The sequence below is a fragment of the Pseudochaenichthys georgianus genome, chromosome 6 (genome assembly GCF_902827115.2).
Source record: "Pseudochaenichthys georgianus chromosome 6, fPseGeo1.2, whole genome shotgun sequence".
In the NCBI taxonomy this organism is placed as follows: domain Eukaryota; kingdom Metazoa; phylum Chordata; class Actinopteri; order Perciformes; family Channichthyidae; genus Pseudochaenichthys; species Pseudochaenichthys georgianus.
In genome coordinates, this window is record NC_047508.1 from 35789333 (window position 1) to 35806029 (window position 16697).

The 16697-nt window shown below is 40.4% G+C and overlaps 3 protein-coding genes across 3 annotated transcripts in view; 2 read left to right on the forward strand and 1 right to left on the reverse strand.

The window, feature by feature from the left end:
• LOC117448510 (transcriptional enhancer factor TEF-3-like) overlaps positions 1 to 2526 on the forward strand; it is a 30341-nt gene extending 27815 nt beyond the window's left edge. Inside the window, exon 12 of the mRNA XM_071203569.1 lies at positions 1599 to 2526. Coding sequence (XP_071059670.1) covers positions 1599 to 1712 — 114 coding nt within the window. The 3' untranslated portion in view covers positions 1713 to 2526. The remainder of the gene's footprint in view (positions 1 to 1598) is intronic.
• Positions 2527 to 4249: 1723 nt separating this feature from the next.
• On the forward strand, positions 4250 to 6917 carry LOC117448707 (MANSC domain-containing protein 4-like). Its single transcript, XM_034086067.2, has 3 exons — positions 4250 to 4469; positions 4583 to 4717; positions 5325 to 6917. The coding sequence occupies exons 1-3, from the start codon at positions 4250 to 4252 to the stop codon at positions 6230 to 6232; spliced, it is 1263 nt and encodes a 420-aa protein (XP_033941958.1). The 3' UTR covers positions 6233 to 6917.
• A 94-nt stretch (positions 6918 to 7011) lies between these two features.
• Positions 7012 to 16483, reverse strand: mrps35 (mitochondrial ribosomal protein S35). Its single transcript, XM_034086068.2, has 8 exons — positions 16320 to 16483; positions 15301 to 15356; positions 15002 to 15169; positions 13468 to 13528; positions 13215 to 13354; positions 11542 to 11651; positions 11379 to 11448; positions 7012 to 7525 (listed from the first exon to the last, which is right to left on the reverse strand). Exons 1-8 carry the CDS (start codon positions 16450 to 16452, stop codon positions 7256 to 7258), a joined length of 1008 nt encoding a protein of 335 aa, XP_033941959.1. The 5' UTR covers positions 16453 to 16483; the 3' UTR covers positions 7012 to 7255.
• Between the last annotated feature and the right edge of the window lie 214 nt (positions 16484 to 16697).

Genomic DNA, 16697 nt, shown 5'->3' on the forward strand with positions numbered 1-16697 from the left:
TTTCTGGTATAATATAAAATAGCATTTTGTTAATTATTTTAGTTTTTCTTCCGTGCTGAGATAACACTTCTTAAACTAGAAGATCAACATTCTATCGCCTCTAAGTCTTGTTAAGAAAGCAGATGAAAGTATTTACCGTAATGTAACTATTGCTTAAGAAAGCATAATATAATACACCAGTAACGTCAACCTTTCAACAACGTCCATTGATAGCAGACTGCATTGCCGACTGAGAAAATGTAGCTTTGGAGTTTGTGTAAAGAGGCATAAACGGCTTCTCTTCACGTAAAAGGAATTTAGACATGAGTCATTGTGTCTGCAACACATTCATGCATTGAGACACTCGGTGTCCTTCTTCATTCATGTTGGCCAATTCATAAAGCACACGGGGGCGCATGTGTTCAATACCTGTACTTACTTTCAATTTCAACGTGTTTTTGCAGGCTCCCACAAAGGGTTTGACATTGGAAAATAGTTTCTCTCTAAATATGGTTCTTCTATGGGTTACCTTGACAGACCTTTAGCAACTGGTATCCCTTTCTCCCTTTGAACAGCATAGTTTCCTGCAGAGTTGAAACCTATTTTCTATTTGACTGTATGCCAAACTTTTCTGAATGCGCCGGTGTGCTCCTCAGAGAGCAGTCTCAAGGAGAGAAGTGGATGGACTGGACTGTATCACCATAGTAACAAAGTGGTCCTCAACGCCAGGGTTCAAAGACATTGGTGTCCCATCCATTGGCGGCTGCATTCCTACTGACCAAGATACAAAGGCCATATTGAGCCCACGCTGACGACTACATGGCAGCATGTCATCAAGTTACTCAATGGGCTGATTTAGCTCATATTAACCATGAACAGAAGCTGCACACACAGGCCCAGACATGCACACACGTAAAGACAACACATGGTGCACTCACAGACTCCACATTTGAGCACAATGGATCGATCATGTGTTGTGTTCAATGCAACACATGCTGAATTGATTAAGTTGTGTTCTTGTTTCTTTGCCTTTTGCAGATAAAAACGATTGACTGAGAATAACATAACATTTTGACCAGAGGGATAATTTATTATGTATCATTAGATAGTGTTATATTATGTAGTGTTTCAGTAGATTTAGAATATTCCTTGCAAAATGACCAGTACTTGGTTCTTCTTTTATTTATTTTTGTGTCATCATTTCCAATGTGATAAAGCCCAGCATGGTCATACACAATCATTTGTAATAGTATGATGATGGTGTTGTTACCAAAACATAAAAACAGTGAAGGATGATGCTGTATCAGGTCATTACATTTGAACTGCTATCAAAGTATCTGAATTTTAGAAGCAAGGAAACGTAACCCTATGCTGCTTGAATGTTTAGATTCCTTGTTTTGATTCTCTACATTCAAAGCCTTGTTTGTATCTAAGTGAACAATGTATGGATTGTGTATGCTTGCAATCCTTTTGAACCTTTATCTATATAGGAACACACTTAATACAAAATATAAGAATGTGTTACATTTAACTGTACTAGTAAAAAGAGCGCTAATTGGATAAATATGTGTCCCCACAGTTTGACTGAGCAGGATGTTCTGTGTGTTCTTTGTCCACAGGTGGTGACTAACAGGGACACACTGGAAACCCTCCTGTGCATAGCCTACGTGTTCGAGGTGTCCACCAGTGAGCACGGCGCACAGCATCATATTTACAGGCTAGTCAAAGACTGACAGTCACCCAGTTGGGACTTGCCGTCTCTAGACCCATTGTAGCATCTCAGTGAGCAGCAACACTAAATACATATTGGATACTTCCTCCGTAAGCGTAAAGCTGAAACCATACAACTCGGTCAGAAGCCCAGAGGAACACTGGCTTTGTCAGCATGCCCGGGAACTATATTACTGTTGAGGAAGAGATGGATTTAGGATTGTGGAAGCTGAAACGACCTTAATGTGACAAGAAATAAAGAAGAGGACCATGATACACTGTGGTCTCTAAACCAAAGGAGCCAACAAGACCTGCATGAGAAAGTTTCCATTGGTGGTGTTTTTCATCTCATTTTACTAGTGCTTGTTTTTGATTTAGATTATTTGACATACATGCATGTGCAGGGGATGTTTGCGACAGAGGAGTTTTGCTGCCTCAGTGTGCCACCTAGTGGCCTAAATATAAATTACAATGGGGAAAAAGAATACGAGGAGACTGAGAGAATCCCTCCTTTGCACATCCATCAAATATCACTGTTTTTTGTGCCAATCGTTTGTGTTACTTGAGTAATTATGTACAGTGCCACATCCATCTCCTCTAGTCAGATTTATGAAAAAAGAGGCTAAAATGATTTTAAAAAGAGCTATTCTATTCACGTTGTTTGATGTTTAATGTTAAATGTTTGTAGTATTGTCTTACTGTTTTTAATTGAAAATGATCTGACTACAAAAGGCACATAACACTGCTAACTTGAACCAGATTCAGATCTGTAACCTGATTACAGAGGTCGACTGTAACTTGCCCTGAAGTGTCGGATGAATATACAAGTGTTTCTTACGAAGTGCCTCTGTTGCTGAGTTATTTCACATTCTGTTTCGTTGACTTGATATAAGGGAAAATATGCTGTACATTATGTTCAGGGTTTTGTCTTCAACTTGGATGATTTAATATTTATACACATGCACATATACTAAATCTGGTTTGTTTTAGAATATGCTGTTGGGTCACCCTTTTCCCATAATGCCTGTCCAAAAGCTATTCTCTTTAAATTGATGAAAAATATTTGAGAATCTGGAGCAAGAAAAATATTATAGTTTATCAAGCAAATGTGTAAATGGATACTATTACCAAAATGGTGGGTAATTAAGTATCTCAATATACTCAATGTGTATCTCCATCCTCAACTACGCATTTCAGCACTATTAATCTGTGTTAGTATTTAATGATTTCTCTTTTGTGAAGTTTATTAGTCAGTTAAGTTTCAAAGATAGACGTCCATCGATCGATGGACATTTGTAGGTTTTGTTGTGTTGGTGAAAAAGTACATTGATATTTGGAATGAAGGGGCCACTGCCCCCTGGTGGTGTTGAGGAGTCATTGCTAACTCGATGGAAAGGGAAACGTACTTTTCCTCTTAAATAGTTAACTAATAATATGGAATCTGCAATGGGATTTAGCTTAGTATGATCATTTAATGCAATAGTCTCCTGTCTCAGTAGGAGGATATACAAATTGAAGCCTATAACCTGAACTCAGAACATGTGCTTTCAACTCCCATGTGTAAAGTGAGAATGTGTCCCTGCAATGGAGAGACACGCTCACAAAAGGTAAGGTAAACGGTCCAATAGGTGAAGAAATTAAAATGCCATAGATCGCAAGGCTTATTCTGATAATCCCAATTGAAATAATTCAGGTAGGTTGCTCTAATTATGGCAATCTCCTCTCAAATCTCTGAGAAAAAACAAGGTCTGTTTTCATCGAGGTCAGAGAGATGCTTACAGCCATAAGCAATATGGCCAACCCTCTTACAGAAGGTCAACAGTCTGGCGATTTGGGAGATTTTTGTAAGACTCAAAAGAGAGGTCGACAAAATAAGAGAAACCATTACCTGCATTCCAAATTAACAATATTGCAACCCATTGCTTTGAAAACGCATCAGAAATTAGATAAATACATGAACTCTACAGAGATTGGAGGTTCATTTTTTTTTTACCCTAGAAACAGCCTAGTATTTTTGTCACTTGATGTTTTCAAGGTCAGAAATATATCTAATTGGTTAAAGATACAATGGGCAAGAGGTCCCTAAAATGTATTTTTTAATATTTTCATCTGTAAATGATCACCTTAATAGGTTATATTTATTGAATACATGTTTGATATATATTTGCTAAAATATTCGACTATATTTAATGTGTTCCTGTTATTGTGTCCAACCATATTACCATGACATGTAAGCGTTTAAAGCGTGGCAGATTTGTTTTATTTGCCACAGTAAAGTTTTGATTGCATTCAAAATAAAATATATAATGTAGAGGGTGCCTTTTCTATAGAAAAATAGTCTTCTTGCGAATCGGCTATCTATACCGTGGTTCCTCGACACCTGGTCCCCCCCTCCTTCACCAGGTGCGTAGCAGTGACACACCTGCAGAGGGACTGGTTCAGGTAGATCCAGACCTCTGGCTCCACTTCATGCCTGTCATCTCCCAGCAATCAGCTCCACAGATATGTCGTTGCTGCGTCCCGATTGTAATTTAACATGGTCTGATTTACATTACGCGCAATGAATGTCACATGGGGTTTGCTGACGGTTTTGAGTCTGGCGTGCCACACCGAGTCGAGGTGCTCGCCAACCTCTTATTATAAGAACTGTTGGATCCGACGCTTTCCCGGGATTTTCATCAACATCGAGGAGTCTCAGCGGAGAGGTGCGCAGCTTCTCAAGTCCTACCAGGAGGAGACCGCGCTGAAATGCAGCCGCACCTGTTGCCTCACGAGAAACTGTGAGTAATGCTTCATAAACCACACACATTTTTAAATATTGTGACTTTTTGTTCTTTTGTACTATGCCTCCACCGATCATTCTAAGCTAATTGTATTGCCTTTCCTCTGACAGTTTCCTGTAATCTGGCAATATTTCACTATGATACAACTCAAGAAAACGTTAACTGCTTCCACCTGCACTGCCCAACGCTGGAGAGCTGCATCCTCAGCCACAGAGGCAACGTGGTTCTGTACAATATCACTAAGGGTAAGTCAAGTAACAGGTGAATACTGAACATTCCTGTAATTTAGTCATCTATATTGTGGTTTGATATATTTTTCAGAATATGTCTCCCTATAAATATATAGACTACAGCCAGAGCCTATCACCTACTCTAGGAAAGTTATACATTTTTACCGCAAGACATACAAATGCTGCAATACATTGGCTAGAGCTAGACCTAATAATTATGGAAAATAAGTACATTTCATACTCTTACCCATCTGTATTTGAGATGTTATTATTGTACATAATTCATTACATTCAGAGAGCAACACTTTAGATTATTGTGATCATGAAATAATTGTTAGCTCTGTAATTAGAATTATTACTGCCTTTATGAGCAACCATAAAATGCTCCTGACATACTAAAGCATGACATTGTAATCCAATATAAAATTAAGTAGGCCTAAAGGATAGTAAGGAACCACATCTTCCACCACAGACCTAGAATGACTGCTTGTTCTGATTAAAATAAATGTTTATTTAAGAAAAGTAACTGATTTTTTAATGTAAAAAATATATGTTTAGTATGACATCAACAATGTAAAATACAACAAAGATAAGAGACCCAAATCTGTGTCTTGTTCCCCAGGTGCGGATCCTGACCTGTTGGTGTTTGGGAAATATTTCACCTCTAATGTCCGTGTGTTACCGCACCACTACAGTCGAGGCAACGCCTCAGAGCTGCTTCCACCTGACAAACGGCAGTTCATCCATCCACCTCCGCCCGCTGTACAGCCTCTGACTCCAGCACCCACAGATGCTCCCTCCACCACAGCAAGCAGAGCGCCCACCATCACCACAGCAAGCAGAGCGCCCACCACCATCACCACCTCCACCACCAGCACCTCCACCACCAGCACCCCCACGCAGCAGAGCACCAGTGAGCCTTCTACAGCCCCCACAACTACCGCTGCCCTGTCCTCCACTCCACTAGCTTCAGCGAACAATGCACAAACAACAACCCCCACCACCTCTTCTCTTGCACCCAGCTTCACTACGCCTCTTTCACCCATCACAACAACCCCACTCATCCCTTACAATCCCAAGACCACTCCTGCCTTTTCTACCACACATGCACAGCCCTCCACACCCCCAACCACCTTCTCTCCGATGGCCACCAGCCCCCCAACTTCCACGTCTCTTATGGGCAGTTTAGAGAGCAGCAAGCAATCCTCCAACGACACGAAGAGCAGCGCGGTGAGGAACCACACTGCGGGCGGTGAGGAAGACCATGGTGTCAGCGGAGAGGACACCTTCGGGGGTTTGGGGTCTGGGTGGCATGTTGCGGCTCACACCCTGCTGGTTGCAGTGGCCGTCTTCATCACGGTGCTGCTGAGCTGCTGCTGCTCCATCCTGCTGGTGGTGAGCTGGAGGGGTCAGAGGAAGAGGATGGGACGGTACCGGACATCGTGGAGAGGGAAGAGTGGCTCCATGCGTCTGATAAAGTACGTGCTGGTCAGAGAAAGCAGCGCCAAGACAACACAAAGATACAACTGACATTTCTACTTTGTTAATGTATTTAATGAAGGAATCCAGGATGAAGAGACATTTGACAATTGTACATTTGCACCGCTATTTTTCTAAACTTGTGTGCCGAGTTATTAACAGCTTTTACTTCATTTTAAACAGATAGGGGTAACACTAGTTACTGTCCACTGACACAGTGAGGTTACAATTCCATATGAGCTAAACAGGCAGAGGTTTTTAGTGCGTCTGATGAGATTACCAAATACATAGTTGCTATGATTTTGGACTCGCTGACATTTGACAGAAGAAACTGAGCCAATGCATTTGACCGCAGGAATTTGCCTCAAGAAAGACGATATGAAAGCCATTGGGCTGTCCTACATTCTGATGTACTTCAATGAGGTTAAAAGGATGTTGATGCCACACCGCAGGAACTTTGGCAAGTTGTATAAGTGGGACTTAAAGAGGGCTTCCAAGAAAAAAGGACGGCTACAATTAAATTCAGATTGTAAACAATGTGCAATGATGGACTACTTTGTGCCTGCTGGGCTTCAGTGTTTAACCCTCCTTCAGTCCAGCACATATCCTCAATGCGTTGGGTTGCTTCTGACCTAGAAGTACCGAACCAGGGACCAAAACTCCTAAAGTACCTTCCAACAACCTGCTGCTGAAAGCATCCTTTCACTGGGGTGCCACTCGTCGACCTGACAGTGAGGAGAGCTGGAAGTTGGGATAGCATCCGACTGAATGGGGCTTTCATTACAGAAACGCTTTAATCATCACGCATACACACTTCAAAGACAGAACACTTAACCGCTTACATTAGGCTTTTATTTTTTGTAATAAAGACGACCTGATTCGACAGTATTTTGGAAAATGAATACATTAGTTGAGACCATTGATGATGTCCTTATATTGGAGCAGTAAATACCTACAGTAATCTCGTGTTTGTGTTACTTGAACATAGATGGAATCCAAAATGACACGTTTTTTGTGGTCCCTGCTGCTTATTTTCACCATGTTCATGTAAATACATTTGTACATAAAGCTGTATTACAGGTTGAGCACTTTCTTCACGGCCTCTTTGTACTGCAGAATGGTGCTCTCGCTCTCTCCTTCGTTCCTCAGCCTCGTGACAGAGTTCTTGTACTCCTGCACCTCTTTTCTTCCCAGCAGCTGCTCTCGTACTTCCTCGTCCTCTCCTTCTCCGGCCACTTTCATGCGTACCAACATGCTTAAGATGTTCTTTTGGGACGGGCTTTCTTCCCAGCTGTATTCCTCCATGTCCGCCACGGTCTTCTCAGCCTCCCAGGCCTCGGTTTTCTGATGGATGAGAAAAATAGGACACATTATATTCACGATTTGAAATGTGTGTGTGTGTGTTACAGCAATTTTGACACATTACATTTTGTGTGGCTGAGTCTAGTTCGGAACCAGATGTTAAATATGAGGGTCCTTGGTCACTTCTTTGATGCTCCTCTCAGAGATAGTATTTCTCTATACGTAGTGCCCCCTCCGCTGCCCGTCTAACTGTCATCACATTCCCTTGAACAACACGGCTCATTGTGCGGCAGCTTAAAGCCCCGCTGCTCTGCAGGTGTTTGAGGTTAATGACCATCATTACCGCTGTACATATCTGATCCACACAACATCCCGTCTTAATGAGGGAGGAGAAGTAGCTTTTCGGGAATAGATCAGCAGCTTCCTTTGACAAAATGAAGGCCTACTAAACAGTAGCATTAGTCTTAGGCTATGGATTATTTTACTAATGAAGCATTCCACCAATTACTCCATCAAACTAGTGATATGATAATTACTTGATTAAAGAGCAAAAGTCAATAATAAGAGTCTCGTAAATTAAAGTCTCCCCAAGTGGCTTCTCTTGGTTAAATGGCAACTAAAAACGTACATTTACGCTCTTATTAGTTCATGAAAAAAACAACCTTACTACATTTGATTTACAAAGAGAAAGCTTAGTACTGTGAGTTTAAGTTTTAAGTTGTGCGTTCCAACCTTCTTCCCAATGCTGTTTTGGCTTTCATACAGTATGCTATATTAAATAATACAGAGTGTTAGCAGCAGTGACACCATGTCTGAACTTGTATTCATTATCAAGTCGTTTGGTCAACAGACAGAACAACATTACTTGCCAAATAACATTTATATTTTCAGTTCGGGAAAACTTGTTGGGTATGGATTCAGAACCGCAGGTGGAGTGCCTCTAGAGCAGGGCTCTCCAACACGTCGATCGGCAGCTTTTCAGTAGCTCGCCGCTCGATTATCGATTATAGCGTTGTGGGTTGCTTCTTGATTTTTCGGCCGCGGCTGGACAATAACGTTTTTTGATTTTAGAATTACACACGAATATCAAATTGGCCGGTGACGCAGAGATCAACAGGTCAGGTCATTAACAGACGTGACAGCGACACCACAACGACACCACAGTCTGCTTTCTCCAGCAACACCAGTCCAGAACCAACAGCAGAATGACCCGCTCTGAATCAGGCCCTGTCGCTGCGGCTCAGAGACACACAGGGAGGGATTTGTGTTTTTTTAAAAACACTCGTTATCATCATGTCAGGTTTTTAGTGGATTTAATCAAGTCTTGGATTGCAGAGTATGAATGTCCTCTTGCTATTTTCAGTTGATAAATACTTGTGTAAAGTTTGTGAAGGCAGGAGGAAAGCTTCCGCGATCACTGTCTCCTCTCCGTTCCACCAAACCCGCTGAAAATAATGAGTGACAGGCTGATAGTGACCCGATAGAAACTTTATTATTCACTGTTTGCGAGATGATTGATGAAGCTAACTTAATCTCATACATTCATTGGATTTATGGAACAGTAAGACAGAGAATAAGTGTGCACCCACATGCACTATTTTTGTTTTTATAATGCTGTAAATACTCCCTTTTTTTAACAGCAGCTAGACTGCAGAAGTATTAGTTTTTTGTTTTTGAGGATGGAGCAATTTCACACACAGATAGAGGGAGGTTAGACCTATACAATTGATTTATTATAGTTTATAATTGAATGTCAAGACGAAGAAGGAGAAGAAGAAGATGGCTGAACTGTTCAGTGTCAATCCTGTGGAGATGGAGGTTATACATCTCCAAAATCATGTTCAGCTTAAGTCTCAGTAAAACTCAGAACATTTCTGGAGCATTGTAGACCCAGAAAACTGTAAGAACATTCACCAAGCAGTACTGAACATGTCTGCTTTATTTGGTTCTGTTCTACAGACCTTTTTGAAGCAGCTTTTTCTGACATGAATGTCATGAAATCTAAATACAGAACAAGGCTGACTGATGAACATGTATGACTATTAGAGTGAATCTAAGTGGGTCCACTTCAGCATACTCCTATGGTGGACTCCATGCAGCGCCATTCATCTCACTAACTGTAAAAAAGAGCGAATGCACTTATTTGACCATAAGTGCCTTAGCTTGTCAGGTGGTGATTAAGGACATTTATGTGAATTCTCAGTGATGTACTTACTATGTGGGCCATAATAATATGTGAGAAATTGTCGTTTTCTTGGACCTTGATGTGAAGTTAAGATTTGTGATAAGCTTTAGGTATTGCAATTTCACACGTGTACAAAAGTATAGCTTAATTCAACTGATGAGTGCTATGTGAATAAATGTAAGCGATGTGATGCAAGTAGCTCTTGGCCACTTTCATTTTTTCAAAGTAGCTCTCAGATGAAGAAAGGTTGGAGACCCCTGGTCTCGAGTCTGACTCCTCTCCACACTGGAGCTGCTCGGAGCACTCAGCCCAGCACTGGCCTGGATTAGCACAAAATAGAATGAGCAGGGCAGGTCCGTCTCCCTGAGTGGGAGATACAATCACCTCAGTGGCTGCTAACAATTGGCCTCTTTGTGGGCTAGCATTACAACCTGAACGCTACACTATGCTCACAGCTTCCACCAGCCTGCTGGACAAGCACTGTGCCTTCCATTGTGTGTCCAAAAGGGCAGCGCACGGTGTTCAGCTTCCTGGCTCGGACACCTTTCCCAACTGAGAGAATTTGTTTTTTCAAAATGTGACTAAGCCATAACGGGAATAGGTCCCGAAAGGCAAAGGTTGCACAATAAGAGAGTCATTTTCTTTTATGCACCTGGCTGCAAATTCATGCGCACGGTGCCTGAGCGGATGACCTGGTGCAGACTTCTCTGATGTGGCATGGCTGGCTTAATGTGAATTAAGAGTATCAGGGTCAACACCTGATAGGGGAGTTTGTTTCCCCCTAATCTGTGGAGAAATGTCAGCGGGACAATGCTGCTGTTTGCCGTCCCTCCTGCCCATTCAGGGCTGATTCCTCCCTAATGGGTCTCTCGGATCGCAGAGCAAGATGGACAACGGCTCCCTGGTAAAAAGCAACTTGGCCATGTCGCTTACCATATGTACATGTCACCGGAGATACAGATAAAGGAATACAACAAATCTTTACAGGAAGGTCATCTTTGTAATATTATATTTTTGCAAACCTTTTTTTAAAGGAACGTCTTATTCCCAAAATATATTGTACATGCTATTTTTCTTAGTCCAGACCATTATGCCAATTTAGTGATATTTCATTAACACTAAACTGTACATTCAGGGATTTACCATTGAATTCAATACAACTTTATTTATACATTTTACTGTACACATCGTTCATCCAAAAACCTGACTAGATAGAAACAAAAAAATATTTTGTGTATAATTAAGCTTTAACCATGTGCAGTTCAATAGGCATACAAGTAGTCTCCCTGGTAACTATGCCACTATTATCCAAATGCATTATTGTTTAGATGACAGAGGAATGTACACGTTTAGTTAAAGTAATAACTTGGCTAATGACCAATACCACATAATATATCAAGTGCAGGGCTTGAGATGGACACCTTTTTTATGACACGCTTTTTTTCTAAATTTGACTCCTTAAGTAGAAAGGAAGTTGCTTGTATAATATCGGTTACTACTTGACCTCTTATTTCCTATTTATCCGGATTATTGCAGTCTTATGTGTGTGCAAAAACTAAACCTTTAAAAAGGGCACACGCACTGAAAGGAGAGCAGGTTAACAGTTCAAGTGAGAGACGGATATATCTGCAAAATGTCATCTTTAATAAACACAGAAAAGGGTAAGTGGACGGAGCAAAGTAGAGAAAAAAGAGAATATTTTCTGCTCACCCAAGACTCGTGGTAAAGGACAGTTAGCAGGTACATGGCATACTCATGATTCTGCTTCCTCAATGGGCAGCTGGTGGAGGGAGGGAGAGACAAAAGGAAGTGAATTATTACATTTCTTGACAGCTTTATTTAGTATTATGAACCCTAAAGAAGGGGTGTTTACCGCTCAGCTGTGATGGTGAGGATATCGGTGTCCTTGCAGTATCTGTCTCGAACCAGATTGAGCATTTTCTTGCGGGCATGGTCATCCAGATTTAAACTGGACAGTTTTACCTGCGATGGCAACGAGATAAGTGGATTACTACTAGAGAAACAGTTAGAGCACTTGCTGTGTAAGCTTTGTGATGTAAAGAGAAATACACAGACAATACGATTAGAGCAGATGTGATTGCATTATGTACTATACCTCCCGTCTGAATCTCTATACCGTATACATAATAAAACCACAACCCAGACTATATGTATTTAAGCTACATGGAGTTTTGACTGTGTTGATTAAAAACACTACACTTTTTACAGATGAAATCCCAGCTTTAACACTCAAAGTAACCCTTAAGTCCCTCTCACAATGGATGAAGGAAAATCTGAGATTATTCCATGATTCATTTTTTTCCGTAGCTTTGATTTAGAATAATTTGTATGAAGCAACACAACTGCATCTAAAAGATAACTGTTGACATGTCTATTCTGAAAGATGTGCTTTCCAACAATTCCACTGAAGAAAATCTTACTGCTGACGTTTAAAAACTGAATGAGTTTTTGTGAAGCTGAAACTGAGATTTGCCCTCTGATCTATTTGTTTTTGCCTAATCCACCCAGATTAATGTCTGAATAATTCCTAGCATGCTGATATAATCTAAGGCGGAGTGTCAGTGGAGCAGATGGCTGGTGATTACTGCTGGAGAAAAAATCCACCTAGAAAAGGACAGATTTGTCACAGGCAGTTTTGATGGCTGTGAGTCTGTGTTGTCAAGCTTGATTTCATGTTTTAGAGCTGAGAGGAGGGAACGATGTTTTTTGCAGAACGCTATTATTGTTTAAATGTGGGAAATAAATGCTAATAAAACCCAAAACATAATGGAAAGAATACATTTCATTTGGTCTCCTAAAGCCAGAGGAGAAACTGTCCAGCCACCAAACAGAAAATAGTGTTTTGATCCGTTCTTCCATATTCTAAGATCCTGTTAAACTTTAAAACATAAAGCTTACACCTACACACGAAGGTAATGTGATAATAATATAACAAATATTAGCTACATTACGCCAAGGATCTACTTTTTGTTGATCTGTGTGGACACACAATGTATATGGCATTGCTAAATGTGTTTTAACTGGCCAGCCTATGTTTAATTTGTTTACTTCTTGTTCATTCTTTAGTATATTCATATGGTTGAGTATTAGTTTCATGGCTTATGGTGGTTATGTGTATGTTTCTCGAGGCAGATTGCACATGGCTGGATTAGTGGTAGCGGGGATTAAGAGAAATATTAAAATGTCCCAACATATATGTCAATGATGTATATTTTGTTGACAAACCCATTCGCAAGGACGTTAAACTAACAGCTTGAGCACATGTCGAATATGCTTTTATGGTTATAATCTCTGCCAACTTGATGGCATCATTTCTTAGGTCAATGGACAAAGAGCGTCTCCCTAGATACATCATGATGTCAGCTGGTGATTATGCATCGCTGTAAATCTCTAATCTCATTTTTCATGTCAGGCTTCTCTGCACATTACTTTCTATACATCTGTGAACTGCAGATCATCAGGTAGAGCTGAGGTCAGAACATATTTATAGAAACTTTAAAGGATTGGAAAAGCAGGGGGACTCACTCTGAGATGAACAACCCGAGCGGAGGGGTTTCTGAGGGAGGGGGCTGCGGACATGTAGTCTGTGCTCTCCACTTTGACGGGGAAGTGCTCGTCACATTGGGCGTCAGTGCCCAAGGCAGAGGGCCACGCTGTACAGAAGGCTGACAGCAGAGAAAAGGAATATTAAAAACACTGACTCAGCCTATATATGTATTAAAGTGAATATTATGTGCTGCTACACATCACAACAAAATAAAACAATAATTCAAATTACATTTCAGAGCTTCACAATGTTTCCTGATGGCCACCGGTGTCAAATGCAGAAAATTTGGAATCTGAAAGAAATGAGAAAGACATAGAAAGGTTTAAAATGCTCAGCTATTCATACAACAACAACAACAACAACAACAACAACAGGTCCTGCAGTAATCATATATTCATTTAGAAAGTGGAAAGCAAAATTAAGACTAACAGCTTTCATGACCATCTACAAATTGATGATTTAAGAATAGATTAGATTTCAGAATAAACTTGTGTTTAATTTCACAGAACACAAAGAGGAAAACTAAACTAAATTGAGATCAAATTGAAATGTGTAGAGGTCATACAACTAGCATGTTTAGACAAATGAGAAACATACACGTTTTAATGAGAAAAATAACACATTTAAAGCGTCAAAAACCAAGAGCAGTTAAGCCCTCTTGGCAGAGCAAGATAATGAAATCAATATCGTTAGGCTGGGGGCAGTGATCCAGCTGTGGGGTGAGGGGGTGAGGGGGTGAGGGGTGTAGTGGATCTGCTGTGGCTACAGTCCAGATGGAGCAGCTGGTGTCTGGTCACAGCAGCTCAGTAATCCGGGGACAGAAACAGAGCCGCAGGTCAGAGCAAAAAGTGCTCCAATACTCCTGCTAGGCTGCAATTAACTCATCATAACGAATACCAGGAAGTAAATGCCAAGGTAAGCAGAAAGAGCCCACTGTCAAGTGTGTGTGGACAGATTGAGCCTGTAGCAGATTTTAATCTTATTCAACTCGTGCAAAATACCCCTACAATTTAATTCTGTGCCCAATTTTGAAAACTGCAAAAATGTATCCTTGCGCCGTGTGGATACATGTTGTTAATGAGGACTGACCTTATTCTAAATGGTTACTTGATTTGATAAGATTAAAAAAGAAAACTACATCGTGAATGCAATTAGGACGCCGCAGTTGGTTTGATATCCTTGAAAAGTCTCGACTGTAATATTCTCAACTAAACATAGATACACATTACACACAATGACATATAACTTATTAGAATCCACATAGGACTGCACAAACACACCAGAATGCCTTTCCCAATTGTTAGTGATGTAAAACCCAACATTACAATGTACTTAATAATTTAAAATTACATCTCAAAATAGATGTTAGAATGCCTTTGGACAAAAACCCAACTAAATGTCATCCAACTGATAAAGTCTGGATCATGGGAGACACACATGGACTAAATGAGAACCATCAAAGTTAATGTCATTTAACTTGCGGGTACAGCTTGGATAAAGTGTTTATTACCATCTTTCAACCCTGTGGCTATCGTCAAGTATTATGCAAATGCTTTAATTGTCTACCCAAAGGATATACTTTATGAACATACATTAGAAATGCACTCCTTGGTCATTTGATTACTTTCTACTTTAGTAAATAAGGGAGAAATGTCTATCATAGGTGGTTGGGATGAGTGGTGGTAGAGAGTCTCATGTTCTATATGAAAACATGTTTATTTTTGCTTTGATAAAAGTGTCTTTAAAAAGATAAAAGAGGTCCAACCTTGATCAGTTCCAAGTTGCCCTTCTTCCCTGGAGGGACGCCTCCCTTCGTGGGGTAGCCCATCCTCACAGGCAGGGGGACGGCGCTCGGTCTGAAGGGGGTGGCTGTGGGATAAACAGACGTCCAGTCCTGATCCACCACCATCTTATCTGTCCTGGGCTCCCCTGACTGATACAAGACAAGACAAAGCGAGGCTTTACAACAGAAGACCTGTGACCGTTTATTGCAGATTAATGATGATACGTGTCAAATATGTGAACCTTCATCTTGGAAAAGAGACATTAAAGATGCAGACTTACAGTCCTCCTGGTTTTTTTTAGGAATCCTTGACGTTGACCGCCTCTATCAGGGCGACCTGAAATATAAAATATTTCCAGTTACTTAAGACACAAATACACTTAATTGATGTGTAAAGGTAAAGAAAATACTACATTTGGTAACAGCAATGCATTTCATGCTGCTAACACTGTTATATTTATGTATAGTGTTTACTTTATCTTTTATTACTTGTATTTCAACATTGCAGTTACTTCAGGATACCATGTACGTAACGTGTATGTGAAAGGTGTATTTCATAGTATGATGTACATTGTAACTGTTTTATTTATCATTATGATCTTTTGCTGTACTGTTTATAAAGAGCCACTCAAGTGAGTTTATGTTAATTTGCAAATAGATTTTTTGATATACAGAAAAATAATAGCCAACCATTTAGATATGTCATTACGCAGTTTTTCAAAGAAACCTTTTATGAAAGTACATTGATTTTGCTTGTTTTGTGAAGGTAGACCAAACACACATTAGGGATTAAGATTTAAATCAACAAGAAAAGTACATCAGCAGATTAACTAATATCCAACATAATTTAACTGCAGGAAGCACTAGTAAACAGCCTAATAGTATTACAGTTATTTTAGATTTACTTCCCGTTTCTAGACCATGCTTCTGTCTTTTTTACTTATTTTAAGTATGAGTTCTGAGGGTGGGTAGATATGTTTGGAAGATAAGATGTCATCTTGTTACTGCCAATATTCTAGACACAGGAGCCAACACAAACACCCCTTGAACTAACTCCAACATGGATGTATAAAGCCTCAATACATATCAAATTGCACAAATGACAAATATGGTTGTCCGTGATTACAGCTGATGTGATGTGTATAATTTAAAGTTAAGACACTGACTGCTAATATAAATGTACTGTCAAAGGACATGGGGACAATAACTTGGCCTTGGTTAGTTAACAGCACCCATGCATTAGCTAGGCGTGCAGCACGAATGAGTGTGTATGTCTCTCAGCAGCGACAGTAAAACTCACCTTTATTTCCTCCTCCAGTGTGTGTCGACACACCGGTCGCGTATGTGGCTCTGCTCAGTGATTTCTGGAGTCCAACACCAGAAACATGAATTCGACCTAGGGACAGAAATGCCTTACTTGCGTGAGATGCCATGTTTTCCCAATGACTACGGCGTGCAGTGAGGGACCAAGAAGGCGAATTGCGAAACGTTATCAGGGTGCAGAGCGAGTTTTCAGCGCCTCGTACAGGTGAGCATAGGTATGGTAACAGCTCATGGTAACAGCTCGTAATTTATAATGGGACTTCATTCGGCCCTGTTATAATTGATTTCAAATATAAAAACTATTTTGTTTGAAATAAATGAAAATAGCTGTTTTCCATCCGTATTTACACGAGTA